Raw genomic sequence first — 24,708 nt, 5'->3', positions numbered from 1 at the left:
TAGAACATAACTAATGCATATATTATTTTCACTATTTAAATCATTCTTTAAGGGTGTTGCATCTTTTGGAGAAGATATGATTTGTACGAGGGTATGAAACTAGACTCTCCAGAGATAGTATTAGAAATGGTGATCAATCTCCAGAAAATAAAGCATACGAACCATAAAACTAGAGAAGCTCCTGCATAATTTGTGAAGATCAGAACAATCCCTCCCTCATAGTTTAGTTTTTTTGCACTCAACGAGAAGTTCTCTTACCGTTTCATTCCCGAACAGAATGTCCACATACGGCATGACTTTCATGAGTGGTTCCTTGTAGAACTGACTGATGAATGGGGCTGACAGGTTCATGCAGAAGATCTTGTTGTGTTCCGAAGATTCAGTGGCCACTTTAAGGATGGATTCAGGAGAGACTGTGAGAAAGAAACCCTGGCAGATGGAAATAATCAATACAACATCATTAAAACTATGCAGATAAAACAGCAATTTATTGTTAAATGTGTTAGTTTGCGTTTCAGATGAATATTGTTCCAGGAAATATTAAATGACGGCACAAGAAACAAGAGAAAAAAACACTATATAATTAAGTCTGTGCTTCTATAGACATCACACTATTAAAAATAACTCTGCGTGCTTAATAAGTGTAGCCCATGTACTTGTTAGGGTTCATTCCTCTCCCTCAATCCAAGGATGTGTGCACATGTGGGGAGCTCTCTACTACAGTAACTATAAATCAGCATGCTGCTTTCACAGCACAGATCCAAATTTACTGCTCTGAAAAGAGACAATCCTACTCAGACTGACTGATTTAACATGAGCATCAATAAATTATTAGTGTTTGCAAACATAGCCAGAGCTCTCTCCCTAGTCCTGAGTACTATTGAGTAGTGCTAGAGGTTAGGTTTCTGTGCCATAGACTAAACACAGCAAGGAATTTATCTGATCATTGATATCACAGAGGCTTTGTGGTTAGATAATCATCTCAGGCTCTTGTGATCCTCTCCTGGGTGAGGGGGTTCCAGTTACACTGCAGACCTCCTGAATTCTAAGGCCAGAACCTCCGCTACATAGATTGACTATAAACTTTTTTTTCTTCCAGCATTCTTTTCTCATAGGACTAGCCGATGCGTGTCTTAATGTCAATATTTAATATAAAAGCTAAACAAACATCATGACATAAATCAAGACGGGGTTACAAATAATGAAACCATGTATTAAAGCCATAAGACTCAAATAGATAAATGTCACAGTATTTGATTCAATTCCTTGAACAATTTATTTTTACAGGTTTATTAAAAATGAACATAATCTTTGTTCAATAAAGGCTTATAGTGTGCAGCTAGCCAGCAGTATTTACTCAGTCGCCTACTCTCCTCAAACGCGCAGGAGACCCTTGAGATAGGTGGAGACCGATCTAAGTCCTGGATGTAGTTACATGCCTGAAAGCTGAATGGTAAAGGTGTCTGTTGATGTGCCATTATGCCCCACACACCACAGTGAATGGGCAGGGGCATGATGACGCAGTTAGCGCCATCATATACTTTGCCCTTCCCACTTGACGTGAATATCATCATTTAGTCACAGCCATTTGTTGTTATAGCTTCCCTCATCATCTCAAGGCAGGGACGGACTGGGGCTCTAAATCGTAAAAGGGGGCGTGGCCACTTCTCACGGGGGCGTGCTGCGAGTCAGGGGGGCCTGGTCTCACACCCACACTCCTGTCACTCAGTATCCCGACTAAGCAGAGCGCCGGGAGGCCAAACACTGCAATTTAGTTCCAGATGCCAGATGTTGACTGCGATATTGCAGCATGCATGGACAGCATAGAGATCAAATAGCTCTTCAACATTCAGTAGTATCTCATTTATCGATTATTACTTGCCCTCCTACACCTTACCAAATACTGGAGCTCTCCCTTTCTGAGTTATAGTCATGTAGGTTGTCCTCATGTACTGTACTTAATAGCTCTGCTTTGCTCTCTATAATGTAAGTTATGTTATCCAGGGACCAACTTTATGTTCTATTCAAAGGTAAGAATAAAAATCTAAATGACATTGGTGAAAAGCATAAGAGCTTAAAGTTAATTTAATTGCGAAAATCCTGACTATTTTGTCCAGATACTTGTCTGGCTAAATCAGATAATAATGTCTCTGTTTGGCAGGGGAAAAGACAAAGAAGAATGAGAACCTAAACGGCTCTACTTTACAAGCAATCACATCTGCAAAACAATATAAGTACATGGGTTAAATACATTGCCCAAATGTTTAGTTAAAGGGCACTGTACCAGCATCTATCACTCGCAACACAGTGAATAGTGACAAGCTACTGAGACTGAAAAGTAGTAACAAAACAAACAAAACCCACTGCTGCTGCAACACTAATGGAGGCAGTAAGTGTAAAAAAAATTAGAGTTATGGTAGACTTACCTAGACGACTCATTTTATTCAGGTCAATAGGGTCCACAGGGATACCATGGGGATATTATGGTTGGAAGACCAGGCACCAAACAGTAAAAGCTTCTACTCCCAGAATGCCCTGGGTCCTTCCCCATATATACCCTGCCCCTAGCCATAGGACTTCAGTTTAGTTAACAAACATTAAGGCAGGAGAAGGAAGAACAATCGTACACATCCATAGAGGTTTCACCTACAGAAAGGTCTGGAGCCTGAAAAGCTGGAACAATAATTTCTTCATTCACATAAAAATGGGACTCTACCTTAGGAAGGAAACCCTCCCTTGTAAGAACAACTTTACGGTTAACCGCTTCAAATCCACAGAGACCAAAGGTTCAAATGGGGGAAGTTTGTAGTCCCTTAAGAACTTTATAAGATGATGCTGTTTGTTCCACCTGGAGAGAATCAAGCTTGTAGAGGCCTGGAATGGAACTGAGCATACCCCACCATGTCGAAGGTGGATACCATTGATCCCAGGACCTGCATTGCTAACAGAATGGATACCCTTCTTTTGTGTAGCAGCTTGCATATTCACAATGATAGATCCGCAATCTTGTCCTCTGGCAGAAACTCTTTGTGCCCGAGAATCAAGAAACGCTCCCAGATATACCATCTGCTGTGTTGGAGAAAGTGACGATTGCTTCCAATTGATTATCCAGCCGTGCCCTTGTAAGCAGGCTATGGTCATTTGAAGATGGTTTTGTAACATAACCGGAGTCTGTGCCAATATCAGAAGGTCGCCCAGATATAGCATAATTCTGATTCCCTGACGCCTGAGATAGGCCGTCATGACTGACATTATTTTGGTAAATACATGGGGAGCCATAGATAGGCCAAAGGGTAAAGCTTGAAATTGGCAATGTTGTTGAAGGACAGCAAACTGTAAGAATTGTTGGCGGGATGGTATAATAGGAACATGCAGATATGCATCCTGATATCCAGGGAAACCATGAACTCCTACGGTTCCATTGCCAAAATACTTGACTGGAGAGTTTCCATACAAAACTTAGGTACATGGATAAACCTGTTGAGGGTTTTGAGATTTAGTATAGGGCGATAACCCCAATTTGGTTTCTGAACCAAAAACAGATTGGAATAACCCCTTCCCTGTTGAGACACAGGAACCGGGATTATTACCGCAGCCTGCAGCAGGGAGTGAATGGCTTCTTGAAGGGCCAAGGCCTTGACCACATCCGATAGAAGATTTGTGCAAAAAAAACTTCTGGTGGGGATGTCTCCTGAAAGTGAGGGCATACCCCTGAGAGACCACTTTTCAAACTCAGGCATCTGTAGTTGTCTGATGCCAATAATCCGCAAACTGAAGAAGTCGGCTTCCCGCCCTGGGATCCCCCAGGAGGCGGCCCGCTCCTTCAGGCAGAGGGCTTGTTGTCCAGCTTAGAAACTGGACGTCTTACCGGGCCAGACCTCTTAGTTTGTCGCTTAGACTTGCAGAAACTAGTTGGCCTAGAGGAAGGCTGCTGTTCCTTTGCTCGTCCCTGAGGACGGAAAGGACTGAAAAGAAACCTGTTTAGATCTAGTCTTTGATGTAGATGGCAGACCTGCAGATTTTGAAGTTGCCAGAGTAGTAATTATATTATCCAACTCTGCTCCAAAAAGTAAATTTCTATTGAAAGGTAACACTTCCAGTTCCCTTTTTGATCCTATATCAGCTTTCCAAGGTCTTAACCAAAGACCCCTGCGTGGCACTATTGATGCTGCTGATGCCCTAGAGAAGCTAAAATTCCAGCATCCACTGCAGCCCCTCCCAGATAGGAAGATGCTTCCCGTATGTGGGAGATATTCGTCATCTGTTCTCTGGTAGCATTTGGTAGTGAATCCTCCAATGCCCCTATTCATTCTTCAACAGCTTTGGCTACCCAGGCTCCAGCCATAGCTGGACGAGTAACCGCTCCAGATAATGAAAATATTGATTTAATACAGGTTTCAATCTTTTCATCTGTGGAATCCTTTAGTGAATACACTGATGGAATAGGCAATGTAGCATTTCTGATTAAATGCGTTATATGAGCATCAACAGTAGGAGGTACCTCCCATTTAGTATATACAGAAGGTGGAAACGGAAAATAAAAGCTTAGGACTGCCAGAGCCATCCCCTGTTACAAAGGTGCGTCTTGATCCTGCCGCACCAAACAAACTGAAGTCCTATAGCTAGGGGCGGAGCATTCTGGGAGCAGAAACTTTAACTGTTTGGTGCCTGAACTTCCAACCATAATATCCCTATGGTATCCCTGTGGATCCCTATGGACCACGAAGAAGACAGCTCTAATCTGCTGACTCACAGCACAGATGTAGACTTGTAAAGCCACGTGCCTTTCTGTGTACGAACATGGACTTGTTTATTACATGTCAAAGTGTAAAATATTGCATGATCTAATGGCAGTGTGAGGTCAGATCAATGGTATGATATAAATGCAGGCTAGGCAGTGCCACCTGCCCCCCGGGCCGGTACATTTTTGCCGTCTGTGTGGGCCGCAGGCGCGCTGCACTTGCGCAGAGAGACTGCAGTCGGGAGACATGTATATTACACTCCCGGCTGCTCCAAGTGTGTGACCAGAGAGATGCAGCGTTTTGGGGGCGGAGCAGAGCTGACTGAGTCACAAGCAGCAGTTCCCTGCCTGGTCTATTCTACACTAGTAAAAAGCTCAGCTGCTGCTGCTGTCTGGGCTTTAAAGTGGCTGGCCCCTCCCTTAGGGCCAGCCACCAATGACCTGAGCTCCTTCAGTCTGGCCCCTCCTCTCCTGCTCCCTTCTCTGTTCTACTCCGTCCTCTCCCGACTCCTCCCAGTACCCATGTCTCCTCCTCCTATTCACTGCTCCTCTCTGTAGCCATGGCTGCCTGCAGTGCCTACATTAGCATCATATAACACAGGTAAGTGGCTTGTTGTGAGAGGGGTAGTACTTGCCTACTTGTGCATGATATAGTATATATATGTATGTGTGAGGGTGGGGGGGTCTGCTCATATGTGTATGATATGTGTGTGTGGGGGGAGGAAGGGGAATGCTTGCTTATGTGTGTATGATATGTATATATGTGTGTGGGGGGAGTGCTTGCTTATGTGTATATGATATACAGTATGTGTGTGTGGGGCTGTTTTGCTGAGACTTGTAATGCTCTTGAAGTCTTACCTTTTTACTGTAGGCCACATATTCTATCAGATAAACGTTACCTATGATTTTAGAAATAATGTCAGTAGTGTTACTGTGTGTGCTACTGTAGGCTATATATTGATAATGAAGGCAGGGTTTGCAAGGTAAAGGTATTTGGCATAATATGCTACATAGGGCCTGATAGACATGTGCTGTATAACAGGAATTGCTCAATGAGTCACACTGCACATGCGCACAGGGATATTACCAGCGACGGTCGCAGTGAGGACTTGGATGCAGTGTGATTGATGGATCGGTTATGGGAGGTAACGGGGGGATGGCGAGGCAGAAGCAGGTGTGTATAAGCCATTTTGGCGGGCATATCTCCGCCTGTGATTGTGAATTTGTACACAGTGAAGGCTCCGGTGTGTGCTTACTTGTGACGGACATTCTGAGCGACCATAGGGTTGCTCAGAAGAGGGATGGTATGACTGATGGTGCATCTTTGTATACAAGCAATGGTTTTCAGGTACCGCTAGTGGGCTTCTCTACAAACTCCTGTGACTGAGACATTTGCATAATGCATATAGGTGAAAATAAAAATCATGTAAATTCAGTAATATTAGTTTTTTTGCATATGGATTGGAACGGCCCCTGCATTGTATATCAGCAATTAGAATGGTTCATGTATTGTGTATCGGTCACTAGAATAGTCTCAGCATTGGTGAGATGGGGATAGTGGGATGCAGTCGGAATGCCGACGGTCTAAATGCTGACCATCGGCATCCCGACTGTATAATCCCGGCAAGGTTCGCATGACAGGTGTCGAAATCCCGACTCCTGTCATTAGATCTACGCCGGGAGCCCGACAAATGGCAAACCTATCGAAGGTAAGCCGGTTGCCTGGCACGGACAGCCGCCGGGGGGGGGGATGGAGGATTAGGTTAGGGTCTCCCGGGGGGATTCAGGGTTAGGCACCCCCCCAGGAAGTTAGGGCTAGGCTAGTGGAAGGGGGGGTTAGGGTTAGGCAGCCCCGGGGGGAGGTTAGGGTTAGGCACCCCCCCCAAGAGATTTAGGGTTAGGCTGCGGGGAAGGGGGGAGTTAGGTTTAGGCACTAAGAGGGGTGTTAGGCACCCCTAAAGGAGGGTTAGGGTAGGGAATTAGATTAATGATACTTACCTTAATTAGCAGTCGGAAAATTTACCCCTGCCGGGCTTCCGCTGTCGGGATTAGAAAATCATACTGATCCCGGGCTGGTAGGTGATGTATCCGTAGCTCTTTTACATAACAGTTTATGGGATGCACCTTCCCAACAAACATGTTAGTATTTTAAAGGTGATGAATAAAGTTTATGGAATTGTAATAAACAATATGTAGCTGCCAGTGCACTGCAAGTGTGAATCAACGCAAGCTTAAATGCTTAACAGAGCAGTAATTTCGGAGTAAAATGAAAAGTTTTAAATGTATCAAAATATTTCCAGCCTTGGCCACAATACTGATTTTAAGGGGCCATACAAAAAGTGTTACTTTTTTTACAATATTTAACCTGTACAAGATAACATTTATAAACATACAGTTGAAAGCTATGTGTAAAGAAAATAAGGATTAAACAAATGATTTTTGAGCCCAACTGATCAGCTCCCTGCTTTTATCCAGTTACTCAAATGCAGTCTGCAAAACAAGACTTTAGTCACTTTTTTGCCTGCAGTTCATCGACACTGGGCCCAATAACACCAACCTGGGGTCAGTAGCTGCAGAAGACATAGAGCAGATGGTAATGCTTGATGGCAGGTGGACCTCAACAACTACCAGTGAAATGCCCTCTGAACACAAAAAAAGGGGCATTTGAATTAAAAGCGATGCACGGACAATGTGCTATTGTGACAGCATTTGAACGCTGGCAACGGCACCCTACATCACTCCTATGTGGTGCTTTTTACCTCGCAGCCCCATAGGGGTTTGCAGGAGAATGCACCAATTAAGCCTACTGTATGTACAGGATGTGTATGTATTGCGCATCTCCCGTACATCACAATGGAGAATGCTAAGGTAGCTTCTTATTTAATTGGCCCCAAAGACTGCCTGATTCTGTGAGTGATGTGGCCACTTCATATCCCATCACAAGGACGACTACATTATAATGGCTATTCAAACAGAGTAGAGTTTCTAAAGTCGCAGTGGATGGCATGTATTTATGTGTATTTGCACATATAACACCCCTGCACACGCTTTATACCAAAAGCCATCAAGACTGTTGAGCATTATCAGCTTGAGCAAGCAATTAAACATTAATCAGGGGCCGATCAATTACCGCAGCAGGGCTTACACCAGGAAACAGTAGCTGCTAATCCGCCTGTGAGCTAATAGTGTGTGTGTGGAGGCAGGCTGCCTGCCTATCTTTCCATGTAAGATTTACTGGCTTGTACAGTGGATACAACACATCTTTATCACTAGCAATTAGCTGTGCTTGACAGAGCTATTTAAATAATAAGCCCTCAATTTACATTTCTGCAGGCAACTCAATGGTGTTTATTTATGACTAGGAAGTCACTTATACAGCATGCCTCCAACCGTTTACAAAACATTTTATCAATAAATTGCATATAATGTACCAGCACTTCTTTCTTTCGTTTAACAATTCATTGGAAATACATTTTTATACTTGTCACTCGCTAAACGATCACAAGAATTTCTGGATATTTTGATGCATTCTTTTGAAAGAACAAAGAGGGGGGGGGGGGAAATCAAGATTTATGGATAACAATTACTATATATAAAAAGGATGCTCTCCCCACTTTACTTTAATATGAATCCTTTATTAGCAACAAAGACTGGCAAACAGGAATAACCTGGGCATTCATACAACAATGAAAGGAGGCCACTTCAAGATGACTGAATCAATGAGTGAATGGGGGTTCCGTGATTTTCTTCAACATTCCATAACACATTCAAACCAGGGAAAGAAATTCCAGTAACCAATGCACCTAATGGCTATTTCACACATGCCGGTTTTCACCGGACAGAAATAATCCTGGCGATTTTTTTGATGTAAAAAAACGGGTCCTTTCAGATGGTACGGACATGGTACAGTTGCAGTGTTACACTCGGGAATATCCCATGAAATGGACGGCTGCCGTCCACGGTTTCAATGTAAAGGATTGGAAAAAAAAAAAACATACACATGGCACAAAACAGTTGTGTGAAAGGAAAATATCCACAGGAAGAAAAAAAAAAAAGCCAGAATTTTTTGCCGTCTGGTGAAAATTGGCATGTGTGAAATAGCCCTAAAGGTTTACTGGAGTTTCACAAATTTCGAGATTTAGAATTTCCAATTGCTAAACATCTACTGCGGATATTCAAAAATGCTACTGACTCCTAGACTTGAGTAGCTGGCTCAAGTTATAAATTATTATTCCAGCTTTGACTCTCAGTGTTGGTTTTCAGACAGAGTGTACCTGTTAAAAAAAAAAACCCCATCACAAACCCCATCACAAACGCTCACCACAAAGTCAATAGAAGAGAGAGGGGTTCAATTCACCTAGTGCCTTATCTGTGTTGAGTTTGTATGTGCACTCCATTTCCGCTTGTGTGCTCTCATTTCCTACCAGTGTCCAAAAACGTTGTTGGCTGCTGACAAAAATTAACCCCAGTGTGTGTTTTAGGGAAGTCACACTGTAAGCTTCAATGGAGCAAGTACTAATGTGAATGATTACATTTAACAGCAATTTTAGCGCCCAAGATGGCTCCCACACCCTCTGCAATAATGTAAAGTACTTTGAGTCCTATGGAGAGAAAGGAACTATAGGAATAGCCATTATTGATGCTGCTCAGTGGCGACTAACCGCTTTATCTGGTATTCCCTTCATCCATCCCACCTTCAATTTATTTGAAATTCCGCAGCAAGCCTGCTCTTATTTTTTCCTTTCCACTCCACATCTGTTCCATCACTCTGCAAGTACTTACACCGACTCCGTGTCTTCCAGACTCACCACCACTTCAAATTTCTCAATCCTCAACTAGTAATTCTGAGATCTACTTCTGACTGGCAGCTGTGGTAACAACTTCTCACTCCCACCAACAATTTTCTACCACTACCTCTTTTTGGCACTACATCAGGGCAGCAACTAAGGGGGGGGGGGGGGGGCTGGAGGTGCTGCACCTGACGCCAGTGTCCTCCAGCCCGGCGCTGCAGAGAGGCTCCAAGCTGGACGCCCGCTGAGTCGTTGTTACCAGCGGGCACCCGGCTCCTTCTCTGCAGCGACGCGGTGTAGCCGGAGGCTGGAGTTCTCTCCTGAACTCCAGCTTCCGGCTCTCCCCACGGGCACTATGGGAGAGACATCATGTCGTCTCCCCCATAGTTCCGAGGAGCAGCCGGGCGGACCGGACGCGACGCTGGATGCAGGAGCAGGGTTCAAGGTAAGTATTTTTTTTTTTTTTTTAATAAGCTGCACTACAGGGGCATTATTATGGGGGCATGGACATTACCACAGGGGCATTACTATGGGGGCATGGCCAATACAGGGGCATTACTGTATAGGCACTATAGGGGCATTACTATTGGGGCATGGGCACTACAGGAGCATTACCACAGAGGCATTACTATGGGGGCATGAGCACTCCAGGGGCATTACTATAGGATCATGGGCACTACAGGGGCATTACTATGGGGGCATGGGCACTACAGGGGCATTACTGTACGGTGTGCACTACAGGGGCATTACTATATGGTGGGCACTACAGGGGCAATACTATGGGGGTATTAACATATGGGCATTACTATGGGGGCATTACAATATGGGCACTACTACAGGGGCATTACTATATGGGCTCTACTACAGGGGCATTACAATATGGGCACTACTACAGGGGCATTACTATATGGGCACTACTACAGGGGCATTACTATATGGGCTCTACTACAGGGGCATTATCATATGGGCACTACTACAGGGGCATTATCATATGGGCACTACTACAGGGGCATCATATGGACACTACTACAGGGGCATTACTATATGAGCACTACTACAGGAGCATTACCTCAGGGGGCATTACTATAGGAGCACTGATGCAGGGGGGAATTACCAGGGGGGGGGGGCACCAAATTACTGTCTTGCCCCTGGTGACAAAAATCCTAGTTTCGGCCCTGACTACATTGTAAGTGTTCTTGTGATGTAAGTCCTGTTTTCCCTACTACCAACACTGCAGAGCACAATGGTGTCTTACATAGCAACAATGATAGTAATAATTACGTTTCAAGGCCCTTTCTGAGAGGGAGAATGAGCCAGTTTAACATTTAAAACAAAAGTCTTTAAAGTTAAACATTGAGGACAAGGGAGGTTGTCACTAAAGGCTATGACAGCAATACTATTCCACTTTCTTATTTAATTGGGACTTTAAGAGCTTGTTTTCTGTGACCCCCAAAATAATAAAACATAATAAATATATTGCATTTCTGATAGTGAAGAGATCACAAAAACTGTTTTTGGCCAAGAAGGTTGCAAATCTTTGGCCTGAACCACAGAAGTTGTTATAGAGTTGGTTAGGTTATGGTCACAAGATTTTAGGCAATATATAACCCCTTGTGTTTATTAAAATGTATTTGTTTTAATTAGCAGCATGGTGACTTGCAAATGACCCATGAAGTTTATAGACCAGCTGTCTGAGAAAGGGGGAGGGGGGAAACCAAATGACCCAACAGACAGATAATGATAGAATTATGGGGTTTTATACATTTGGGGCTGGTCGTTCTCACAAACATGAGGTTGGCCTGGGTAGTGTCATCCTTCCATACCTGAGTGACAGTATGCTCTGGACAAAAGGGCCATAAAACCTGATTAGCATCTGCACAAGCCATAAGGGAGCCTGTGTTACAGCCCAGGTAGGCATACAATACCATACCATGTAGAAGAACTCTGAAACTTTGCACAATTCTTGGGAGCCAGTCTGACATTGGGCATTGCTCCATCATCTCCCCACAAACAGATTCATGGAATTGAGACTTCTGCTAATTTACATTCTTTTGTTTATAAGAAAATGATTTGCCTAAGACTATATTTGTATGTCATTCTTATCAATTGCCTTTGTATATACTTTAAGCATTGTATCTTTCTTATATTAAACTTAATTTTCTATCAGATCCATTTTGCCTGTGGATTCGGCTTATCCATGCTACATATTTGTACTTCAGGTTACTTTTATAATGATAACTGGGACTTAACTGTAATTGCAGGGAGGACTTAAGGCTTCCTATTTGGAGTCTCAAGCTCCTGAAAAAAGAAAAAACTTGGGAGGCAGATAACTTAATAGTGGGTAGGAGAGCTATTGGGGAGTGTAATCATTTCTGTATACAAACCAGGTGGTTGTTTATTGCATTAAACATCACACAGGCTGGAGTGAGTGCTGATCCCATACATCAGCAATTGATTGTAGCAATCGTGCAATTTGTCTTTCCCTTTTTCAATCGATTGCAGAATTGCTGCAATCGATTAAAAAAGGGAAAGATTTTTATACACAATCAATTGCAAATTGCACGATTGCTACAATCAATTGCTGATGTATGGGGGCCTATAGTTACAGACAGTGATTAGAGACTGGATTATCTTGGAATTTGGTTCTGTGACATGTTGGGAACATTTTTTCTGCAACAGTTAAACACGACTGTTAACAGTCAACAAAACAGCATACCAACACCAACAAATCCTCAATTCTAGAATGGGTAGTATGCCACATCCTTTCAGGAAAGGTGTCAAAAGTAATTCTAATTTTCTGCAAAATTGTCAGCTTTCCCTTTAATCTCCCAGGAGTCTGACAAACCCTGTGCCTGCATTGGAACACGTCTCACTTTCAAATGGTGTCAACATAGACACTTTAATCAATAGCTATATTATCACGTATCTTGTTACCTCACCTTTTCTCTCTGTTCTTTTTCACTTTTATTATAGGACAGCTGGTTGCTGTTTTAACTATTTCTTTGCTTGTCATCAAGGTGTTTTGAAGCAAAATTTGCCCAGTTAAAGTTCACACAATACATTCAATAATAAAAGATGCAAATCCCTTAAAAGAAGCTGTAACCAGATACATCATTTTGTTCACTTTTCCTTTGAGTTATGATTCAAGCTGCTACAGTTTAAGCATTCGGGAATTACCATGGAAAATGATGTACAGACAGACTTTGGAAAGCTACTTTTCTCATGATACACACCCCCCCCCCCCAACCCCCCCCACACACACACACATGAAGGTGGTGAGCCAACTGGAGGAGGAGGGTTGGTGGTTTTGGGATGTGCGAGTGGAGAGTGGTGCCAATAGCCATGTGACTTCCAAACAAAAACAAACAATAAAACACACACACAAAACACTGCGTCACCATCAAATCTTCACCATCAATAGTTTGCACCTCCATCATTAATAGCAAACCCATTACCATTGGTAGCAAACCACTGATGTTTGTGAACCATCGATGGTAAATGGTCATCTCTTCTTCCTCTGCTATTACACCACTAGGAAGTAACTGTGAATGGCTGGCTCAGGGCCTTTGCTTCCATGTTTAAGATACAGGTTGAGTCTCCCATATCCAAATATTCAGAAATACGGAAATTTTTTCGCATGACTGAGAAAGTGAAACTTGTTTTTTGATGGTTCAATGTACATAAACCTCGTTTAAAGCACAAATTATTAAAAATATTGTATACAATTACCTTCAGGCTCTGTGTATAAGGTGTATATGAACCATAAATGAATATCATGTATGTACACAAACTTTGTTTGAGCCACAAAATTATTGGAAACATTGTATAAAATTATTGGCAGGCTGTGTGTATATAAGGTGTATATAGAGCATAAAATGCAATTTGTGCTTAGATTTGGGTCCCTTTCCCAAGATATTTCATTATATTATGCAAATATTCCAAAATACGGAATATTCCGATATCCAAAATACCCCTGGTCCCAAACATTTTTGATATGGGAGACTGAACCTGTATATGTTTTTATATTCCTATGCAGTGGCAGCTATTCCTCTATTATTATACATTTAAATCCAAATCTAACATTTGCTAACTTACATAACAGTAAAACGAAAATAAAAGCCTGAACGCATATTATTTCATTTCAACCATACGGCAACAGTGAACACGATTTGCAAATCACATTAATTAGGGAAATGTACTTAAAAGAAACATTTGCGGACAACTTTAAGTTGCATTGCTTATTACCTTTGGATGGGCATATAGTTTTGAGTACAAACATTACTTCTGATAGCTTTAGCCTTTTAGTAATTCAATTACATTTGAGTTTTTACAGACTTTTAGTTTTTCAAATCCACAGCCTGAGACACTGTGCCGCCATCTAATGCACGAGCATCCTTCATAAACAATACAACAGTATAGCATTGAACTCACTGAACTAATTGTTCCATGGGGAAACATTATATTACAGACTACAGAATTGCATTACAAGAAGCCTTAGCTACAGTACAAGCAATTGTGATATAATTTAACTCTTAAATGTCAAGAATAACAGTCCACACAGTATGGTGCACAACTAATTATTTCCAAAATGTTGTTACCCTGACAAAATCATTACTTGGCTTCAAGGAAAATCACATGAGTTTATGTTAAAAAAATAGCTAACATCAGAAAGTAATAACATTGTTTAGCTCCATTCCTACTCAATCAGCCAATTCCTAAAAATACATCTAATTAGCCAAACACTTAACTGCAAATTAATAGGTTTTGGTATTAGTTTGCAAGCTTGAACAGATGTTAGTCAGTGCAACTACATGACCCAACATGTTCTAGACCAAACCAACAAGATCCGGTCATATGAGCCTCCGGTCACAGACCTCTGGATTGATGACTGTAACTGGGACCAGTGCGCCTGCGTATGTATCGACTATACCTTGTATATTGTATAACCTTTACGCTAATTGTATTATAGATCAAGGCATGTAACTATCTGCTTTTATGTGAATAATAACTTTTGTGCTTTGGAACCACACTCAAAGTCTAGAAAGCGATTATTTCATATGCGTACGCTGCGCTAAACAACATAATTTTGGGTATAAAGGTAATTAGGAATTCATAAAATGGTCTGTGCCCTATACCTAACCACACGTGGATAGATCTTGCTACTGAATCCAGGCACCCAGACATTTCAAACTACAGTAAATGAGAATAATAATAGGCCACATGTAAATCCAAAATAGAAAGAGCAAGACATTCAGTGCTACATCTCCCAATATTAGGTGAACAGCTCGGGCTAGAGGGTGTGCTTAGCCCTGGCCCCTGGAAAGTTCTAAGCTGCCCCTTATACCCCCTCCTATCACACTTTACGCATCAGTCCTGATTGTGACTGCATTACTGCCCCACTGAAATCAGGATAGCTGAGAGGTATATAGTGCTCATGCAGAGTGGCCAGATTGTATAGGTCTCAGTAATTATTAGTTTGTTTAAATAGTGCAACCATGTCACTCAGCACCCTTAAGCTCCAACAGCAGCTACCGATATGAATGATTACTACTGTGTGTTGTAATACAGATAAAAATTAAGAAAGAAGCATCTGTAAACACACTGGTGATCATCTAAAAGGATAACACTGGCAATAAAAATTACACTATGGTCTGCAGGAGAGTTCAAGTTAAGATTAAATGCTCACTGTAATATGAAGTTGGGAGAATATTGCTCTCCCTTTAAACATGCTCATCTGGTTTAATATGGCGCTGTGAGGAACAGCCGAAAGCAGAGCTCAGAAATGATCTGCACAGCCCCTGGAGGGATATTATCTGATGATTAAGGCTGTATATTTTTCACAGAGGTGACAGATTTCATGGAAACCAGGATCCGTGAAAATATTACTTTGCTGTGAAAAATCGTGACAGCAGTGGAAGCCGGCATATTTTTATTATCTTCTGTTTCTCACTTGTATTAGCCAAATTCCCGTGCTGAAATCTGATTGCTGACGATAGAAAACCAGAGTGAAAGCGAAATGTTGGGGAAAACAAGCAACGCTAAATGTACTGAACTAAAATTCAGGCACACATTACTTTTACCGACTCTGCGGGATATGAATTCACCAAAAATAAAAATGAAGAGTTATAGTATAACATACCTTTGTTAACTATTTTTCTTCGAGGTCCATAGGGTCCACAGAAATTACCTTGGGATATGTGGTTGGAGTCATCCAGGCACCAAACAGTGAACAAGCTCTCAGCTCCCAGGACGAAACTGGGTCCTCCTCCATATATACCCCACCCCTGGCTACAGGCAGCAAGTTTGTTACCAAGTCCAAAGCAGGAGAAGGAAAAAGATGAGAAGGAAGGACCCTTGTACTCTAGAACCACTCTCTCTAAAAAGAATCGCAGAAATACAAAAGATTACCCAATAACACCAGGTGTATTAGGGTGGGTGTCCTGTGGACCTCGAAGAAAGTTAACAAAAGGTATGTTATACCATAACTCTTAATTTCTTCTTCGGGATCCATAGGGTCCACAGATATTACCTTGGGATGTCCCAAAGCAGTTCCCTTAAGGGTGAGAATGCTCCTGTGTCTCAGTAGAAAGGAGAATCCGACACCCAAAGGAAGCATCCTGAGAGGCAAATGTGTCAAATGCATAACATTTGATAAAAGTGTGGACGGAGGACCACGTGGCTGCCTTACACAATTGTTCCGCAGAGGCACCATGACGAAACGCCCATGATGGTCCCACAGATCGTCACTGTTGGAACAGAGAGATCAGCTTGTGTGTAAGCTTTGGAAATGGTCATAAGAAACCACCCAGCTAGAGTCTGTTTGTTAGCTGGCCAGCCTCGTTTATGACAGCCATACAATACAAAAGAGAATCCGATTTCCTATTAGAGTTGGTGCGATCCACGTAGATTCGTAGAGCCCGTACAACATCCAGAGAAGCTACACCTACAAAGAGGCCTGAAGACTGGAACCACTATTTCTTCATTTACATGAAAGCGGGATACCTTAGGAAGGTAACCCGCCCTGATACGAAGAACAGCTCTATATTGATGAAAAATCAACAAGGGCTGCTAAATCAGAGACCATGCAGGTAGAAGAAAAATTGTCTTCGCTGTCCACCACTGATTTCAGGCATTCGAAGGGGGAGCCTGTAGAGCACTGAGAATCAAAGACAAATCCCATGGAGCTACCGGAGGAACCCTTAGAACACCCTGAAAAAAATGTCCTAACATCAGGCAGCGGGCGATCCTTTGTTGAAACCAAACTAAAGGGGGGTATCCACTAGACGATAAAGTTGAACGATTAAATCGTTCGAACATAGTTTGAAAATTTGGTCTTTTAGACATCTATCATCGTTCAAACATGCTGGTCAACCTGACGATATCGTCAGGTTCAGCATGTTTGCAGATGATTGATTGTGCCTGCACTGAACGACATATCGTTCAGTGTGGGCACCCTGCAGTGTAGTGAACGACTGAACGATAACGATATCGTTATCGTTAAGTCTTTTTACTGTCGGGTAGTGGATACCCTCCTTAAGAGTGCAGATACCTGAACTCTCAGGGTGGCCAGATGGAGACCTTGGTCTAACCCAGCCTGGAGAAAAGCAAGCACTCAGGAGACCCTAAAAACTTCCGGATCATATTTTCTATGCCTACACCATTGAAAATACGAGTGCCAAATCCTGTAATATATGCGGGCACAGGAAGGCTTCAGTGCCCTACGCATCGTCTGAATTACAAACTTAGTAAAACCCTTGGATCTTAAGACGGAAGATTCAAGAGCCATGTCGTCAAAGATAGACGAGGAAGGTCCAGATGCAGGCAGGGTCCCTGTGTTAACAGGTCCAGCCTTAGAGGAAGAGGCCATGGAGTGTCTATGGAGAGACTCTGACGGTCATTAAACCAGTGACGTCTGGACCAAGCAGGGGCCATCAATATTACTGTGCCGTCCTCCCGCTTGAATTTCCTGATGAACCTTGGGAGGAGGGAGATCGGAGGAAAGAGATACGCTAGCGTGAAGTCCCACTTCACTGCTAGAGCGTCCCCACAATCAGCTGAGGTATCCCCCAAAAAGGTGTGATGACCCATCACTGCACCCCATCCACAGAGGCTGGCATTGGTAGTGAGGAATACCCAATCTGGAATACAGAAGGGGAGACCCCTATTCCGATGAGCTGTCTGCAGTCACCATGAGAGGGAGAGCTGAACTTCTGGTGAGACGAGGATCGTTCGAGACCTTACCAGATGATACTGACCGTCCCACTGAGACAGACTCCATCGCTGCAGTGGCCTGGAATGGGACTGGACTTATACCACCATGTTCGAAGGTGGATACCATGGACCCCAGTACCTGCATTGGTGAGTGAACTGACACTCTTTGCTTGCAGAGCAATTTGCGCACCCGCAACTGTAACAAAGCAATCTTGTCCCCCGGTAGAAAGACCCTTTGTACCAGGGAATTCTAGTAGCGCCCCCAGATGTACCATCTGTTGTATTGGAGAAAGAAAATACCTTTTCCAATTGACTATCCACCCGTGCTCCTGTAGGCAGACAATGGTCAGCTGGAGATGACGTTCGGAAAATCTCCGGAGCCAAAATCCTGAGGTCGCCAAGTATGGCAGTATCCTGACTCCTTCTGAGAAGAGTAGCCATGACTGCCATTATCTTGGTAAACCCCCGAGGGGCTTGTGGACAGACCAAAGGGCAATGGAAATGTTGCCGACTAACAGCAAAACTCAGAAACCCCTGGCAATAGGTACATGCAGATATGCATCCACTATGCCCTGGGCCATGAAATCATAGGTTCCATTGCCAGCATAATTGACCGTAGGGTATACATACAGAACTTGGGCAGCTTGAATAGATAGAAGCCTGAATAGATAGAATCTGATGATGTGTAAACAACCTTCTGGGAAGTAACCCTTTAGGAAGGTGTCAAATAAAAATCCCCATAGGTAGGGAGATTAATAATGCACTCTCCCTGTGGGAGAGGGTAAACAGACACTATTCTCCTTGGAATCTGGTATGTTCCACCATAAACTCAGTGAGCTGTACAGATTGAGGTAATCCAGCCTAAATCACCTTTAGTCATATAAAGGCAACAATGTAATATGGCCACCTTCACAAATATCTATTAAATGTTATAACTGACAGTTTTTTCAGAGAAATAAAGGCAGTATAACATACAGCAAAACTCAATGCATTTAAGCAATATATTTGCAATAGGCTTTTAATCAAGTACAAAAAGCACAATGATTTTGAGCTCTGTATAACCTGGCCACCAAAGGAGACGTATACAGGGCCATGATCTGGGAAAAAAGAAGCCCAAGGGGGTTCCTGCCGAGGAGCTGGTAGGCTAGACTGATGTGTATGAATTCCTGAGGGGACATTCCGCCTGACAGGACATACATGAAACCAGCACAGGGGCGTTCGCCTCCCACTTCTCGTTTTCTTTGACATAACAATATCCCTAATGTTATGCAAAGTAATAATAAAATGTGACAGTGTTTCATACCCAAAATAACCCACACACCTGTAGCAGAGGGCTTATGAGGAGAAACAGCAGTGAAAGTTATAACTGAATTATTCAGGAATACAAAAAGGCAGTATAACACAGCAGATTTACAAAAGTCACATACAATGCAAATATATATAATATATATATACATACACATATATGCAATAAGCTCTTAGTCAACTACGAACAGCACACAAGGCTGAGTGGGATATCGAGCTCTGTACAATCTGGCCATCCAAGGAGAGATATACAGGGAGACTGACCAAACCTCCTGAGATTGCAGCCACTGAAAGCACCTGAGAGTGGTCTCTGGCCGTCTCATATACAGAGAGGCAGGTAGAAGTAACCCAGATGCGGGTAACATGGACTCTGGACCAGTGTCTGGTTTGGGGGTGGGGCTGCCGGGGTGAGCGTACCTCCACTCTGCTGTAGGGATCCACCACCCGGCACACTGACATGGCCGCCACCATTTACTTTGCCTCCGGCTGTCAGGATCCCTCATGTCCTGGTGGTCTAGTGTGGGAGGCAGTTTACCTGGCTCTTCACTACAGCGTCCTCCGCCAGGCCTCCACCACCGGAGGCACGGACTGCCACGTAGTTCCCAGTTATCAGCGGCTGCGGGGAACCACCTTACCTGCGTCCCCGATGTTCTCGGCTGCAGTCCTGGGCTCAGCCTGACACCCGCCGAAATCACCAGTTCCCTCACTGGTGTTGCAGCGCCGGCAGAAGACTGAGCAGCAGCACAGGCGTCCATCCGGATGCCTTGTACTGCTTACTCATAATGAAAAAAGCAAAAGAAAAAAAAAAACCTTGTTTGGGAATGCTGCAGCAGTCCCACCGTCAGCAAGGTGCACTCCTGCGCACCAAACAAAAAACTAACTGCTTGTGGCCATGGGTTGGGTATATATTGAGGAGCTTGTTAACTGTTTGGTGCCTGGATCACTCCAACCACATACCCCAAGGAAAGTTCTGTGGACCCTATGGACCCCGAAGAAGAAAATATACTTATAACAAATTATGACAATTTATCCTTGTTAATTGTGTTGCCTGAGATCATCTCAGTGTTAGGGATAAGGATAAGTGGAAATCTGAACTGTAAGAACACAAGTCTGATATCTAGTCTAGAAAAAATAACTGCTGACCAGTGACTGATTTTATCTAGGGGCTGCAGCCCCCCCCCCCCCCCCCCGAGTAAAATCCACCACCAGCAGGGACTGCATAGCACTCCCATTGGAAGCACTCCCTGCTGATGACAGTCAGACAGGAAGTCCTGGGGGGAGGCGTTTTCTCCCCCTGGCACTGGTAGTGCAGACTGCAATAGCAGAGAGAATGCTTCCCATGGGAAGCCACTCCCCTGCTATTACAGCAGCCCTATCTAGCTTCTAGGGGCTGCAGCTGATGCAGTCCCTAAATAGCCAGCCTATATGCTAGCAGCGCCTGACTTAAGCCACGCCCCTTATTTAGGTGCCAACCCTAGTTGTCGCCAGACTTAAGCCCCACTTCCTGGTGACATCAGCTGTCAATCATTGGGATGGCAAAGAGGAGAGGGCTGCATAGACTGCAGCCTATGACGAGCGGACACCCCAGCCAGACAGGTAAGGACCACCGCTGCTGACCTAAATATTTTGTAGTCTCTTTTGCAGCTGCTTGAACCTCTCTCAAAATGTAAACATGCACAAAATCTGAGTTTAGGTGAGCTTGTCCTGATTTTTTTAGTTATTTTTATTTAAAATACATGTGGAGTTGTAAATTTCTTATGTATATCATCTTTTGACGAGTTATGAGGCCTATTTATCAAACTTTTCACCACCTTAAATCGTTCGGAAACAGCACTTTATACTACACATGATTTAGGTATAAGTACAAATAATAATACACAGTTCTGGTCAACATTATTGGCACACTTGAATTTAAAGTACAATATCTTCGGAAATAAAGGAAATGTACTTTGTATCATCAGAGTATTTTAATAGGATGTCCAAACTTATGAACAAAAACAAACAAAAAAAAATCCTTTTCAAGTTACATAATAGTAATGTCAAAGACTAAATAAAAAAAAAAAAATCTATACATGACCGATGGTATTAACCACTTAACTGTCTAATATTTTTTTTCCAATAACCGCTCAGAAATTGGCAGGGTTTTTTTTTGTTTGATTTAGGTCAAGAAGATCTATTTAAAACTTATCCAACACAATTTTCTTAAAATATTATTTTTAATATATTTTTTTAAATTTTAAAACAGAGTAAACCATCAAAATAGCAATTTCTATGGTATACTGTAGTAATGGCCATCGACGGCTGTACCATCGATGGTTGAGTTCCGCATAAAATCGATTTTACAATGTATCGGGAAAATCAATAGTAATGATCGGGACTGACTGGGGAAATAGGGACTTGGGATAGTGAACCATCGATGATTTGCACCCCCTCAATTGCCACTGTTGCGGTTACGGCGAGCGAATCAAAAATAAGGATGGGCTTAGCGGGCGCCAGGGGTGGGGCTAAGCTCCGTCCTGTTGAGGAAAAAAAAAACATCACCCCCACTCATCCATCAACGGCAGAGAACCATTGGTGCTGTGCCATTGATGGGAAAACTAGTTATCAGCCAGCATTGATGTTTTGAAAACATTGATAGTTGATGGCTATCCCTAGGGACTACTATTGAGTGGAGGTAGGCCTGCTTTCCTCGGTGGCTGCTGGCTTATCCTGGTGGCTGCGCTCCTGTAGCCACCAGGTGTACACATTATGGGGGGTTGGCTTTCCCCGGCGGCTGCATTCTCTGCAGCCACTGGGATCAGTGTAGAGGGAGGTGCCGATGACAGCCTGTTTCCACGGCGGCTGCAGAGAGATATAGTGAGTGGGGAGGCGCCACTGACAATGTCTCGCCAGCGGCTGGTTCTCTCTGCAGAAACCAGGTGGAGGGGTGCCAGTGGCTGGTTCTCTCTGCAGAAACCGGGTGGAGGGGTGCCACTAGGCCGCCCATCAGCAGTGATCGGCACCAGCCGGAGGTGTAGACTAGAGGGCCCTCCTGCAGGACCCTGTAAGATAGGCGGTTGCTGGAAGATTAGCTTCCCGCAGCCGCACATTGGGCGTTTGTGGCTGGTCACATCTGATGCGACCATGCCAGGCAAGTGGTTAAAGGCACCCTTCATTAATATTTGGTTGCACACCCTTTGGCAACAATGGCTACCTCCAAACATTTCTTGTAGCCATCTATAAGCTCCATACACCTGTCTATTGCTGTTAGTTTTTCCCACTCTTCCATAGCAATTTGTCGAAGCTCTTGAAGGTTTGCAGTATTCCTTTTCCCAATGGCAGATGTCAGCTCTCTGGATTGAGGATAGGACTCATTACTGGCCCACAAAATGAAAAGCTTAATTTTGTCACTTACAAATTGCTGGTCTGCATTGTTGCCAAAGAGTTCTATTTTTGTTTTGTCTGTCCGCACAACATTTGCCCAGAAGGATTGTGGTTGTCTAGGTACGTTTTGGCAATGATCAGTCTTTCCTTTATATGCCTTTTTTTTTTTTTTAGCAGCAGGATCTGTCATAAAGCCCTTTTTTTAGTGTACAGTGTGTGGTCAGTGATCGCGGTGAGCGTCAAAATTTGTGGGTCCCAGGGACCCACCACTTTAAAAAAAATGGGGTCCTACCTGACCATTTCTGGGTCCCATCATAATTTATGCTTTAGAGCTCCCCATATGCCTCAGACCTCCCCACATGCCACCACACATCCCCACATGCCCCTAAAATGCAGATCTGATACCCCCAACAGCATCAGATATCCCCACAAGCCCCTTAAATGCATGTTTTAATGCCTCCATGATCTTTCAGGTAATACGACTTTCCCCGTGTGCAGTGCCCCCAGGAGCAGTCCCCCTGTGCAGTGCCCCCAGGAGCAATCCCCCTGTGCAGTGCCCCCAGGAGCAGTCCCACTGTGCAGTGCCCCCAGGAGCAGTCCCACTGTGCAGTGCCCCTCGTATGCCTGTCAGACCACCTATGCAGTCCAATGAAGGTATCTGCCCCCTAATAGGTGTGAGTGACCTGGGCATTAGGCCCAGGCCACTAAAGGCAAATAGGTGGGCCCTCTAGTGACCTGGGCCTAATGCCCAAGTCACACACCTATTTGGGGGGCATATACCTTCAATTGGGCCTAATGCCCCCATGTTGCCCGGGCCTTGTGCCCGCCTAGAGACCCACAGGCCTATTGCCTGAATTTATCCCACGGGCCTGGTGCCCGACAACCCTGGTGGTCTAGGAAGGAGCAAAATACCGGTGGCCCAAGCTTCAGTCTTCTGCCTCCGCCTCTTCCTTCTTGATCACGCCATCTTCTGGCTGCTTGCGCGGCCGCCGGAACTGTTGCCGCGCCGTTCTTCTCTTCGGGAGGTCTTTACTCCTCCCCTCCGCCGACGGACTGAACGCGTTCCCGCTCAGCAGCGTCTATTCAAGATGCAGCGAGTGGGCGGGGCTATGACACGGCGAGCCGCAAGTGGCTTGTCGCGTCTGCCTCCCATTGGCTGCTGGACCGCGAGCCGTGTTTGGGTCACGGCCAGTGCCAAACAACCGCCGCTACTTGGCTTCCGGGCAGCGAGCTCCGCTTAGCTTGCACCCGGAGCCAAGCTACTACCGCCGACGCTGGTGGAAGGGACCAGGCGGTCCCTTCACCAGGTACCCACCGCAGTAGTTTACCCGGCGCTGGGAACAAACACACTGTCCCAGTGCCGGCCATGGATGCTGTGCCGATGCTGGGATCAGACACTTGATCCCAGCACGGCTTTCCACAGCAGCAGCCAATGAGAGTCTATCTGACTCTCATTGGCTGCTCTAACAGACAGCGTTGTGTCTGTTACTGCAGGGGGACGCGCTATGCTGCAGCCAGCTGTCAGAGATTGGCCACAGCACAGCGCGCCCCCGGGGACCCGGATACTTTAGAAAAGTGGGTCCCCAGTGCCCGATAGTGGGTAAAATATACGCGCTATAGCGCGTATTTGCGAACACTGTGTGGTACAAATTGAAATAATCAATCCAGATTGTTCCAGGTCAGCCTTCAGCTCTTTGGATGTTTTACCTGGTGTTTTTTCCACCGTTAGTACTAACCTTCAAAGACTTCCCTCATTTTTTCCTCTCCCCGCAAGTCCAGGAAAATTCTTCACAGTTCCAAGAATTAATATTAATATTTAATATTGTGCATTGTTGAAACAGGGATGCCAAAGTCTTTGGAGATGGCCTTGTACACTTCAGAGGTCTTGTGTTTGGTGTAACGGCGCTTCTGATGCTCTCAGACAGCTTCTTTGCCATTGTGACAAAGGAAATAAAAAGTGGCCTTTTTAAACATTAAAGTGATCATTCATTCATTGGTTAATTCAAGTCATGTGAGAACTGACACTTCATCACAGGTGACTAATTTCTAATTGATCACATTGCATCTAAAGGCCCCCATACATCAGCAATCAGAAAACCACAATTGAACAATTTGAAGATTTGTTGCCCAATTTTAGGATTTCCCAATCCACCAATCTGCACCGATATATTACCCGTCATTTTCAGCAAATACAGATCTGCCCATCCTATTACTAGCAATCTACAGCCCCAACTGATCTGTGAAATCCAACATGTTGGACAACCCGATTTACTAAAGGGGCCTATCCATTTGCCAACT

At 44.1% G+C, this 24,708-nt stretch overlaps 1 protein-coding gene across 4 annotated transcripts in view; it reads right to left on the bottom strand.

The window, feature by feature from the left end:
* ADK (adenosine kinase) overlaps positions 1-24,708 on the bottom strand; it is a 266,402-nt gene that overhangs the window by 29,061 nt on the left and 212,633 nt on the right. For all 4 annotated transcript variants that reach the window (XM_088474985.1, XM_088474983.1, XM_088474986.1 and 1 more), the window contains one exon: positions 259-429. In XM_088474985.1, the coding sequence (XP_088331111.1) occupies positions 259-429 (171 nt within the window). The remainder of the gene's footprint in view (positions 1-258; positions 430-24,708) is intronic.

Source organism: Taudactylus pleione, unplaced genomic scaffold (genome assembly GCF_031769625.1).
Source record: "Taudactylus pleione unplaced genomic scaffold, aTauple2 ptg000157l, whole genome shotgun sequence".
In the NCBI taxonomy this organism is placed as follows: domain Eukaryota; kingdom Metazoa; phylum Chordata; class Amphibia; order Anura; family Myobatrachidae; genus Taudactylus; species Taudactylus pleione.
This window is presented reverse-complemented; position numbering and strand designations above follow the sequence as displayed.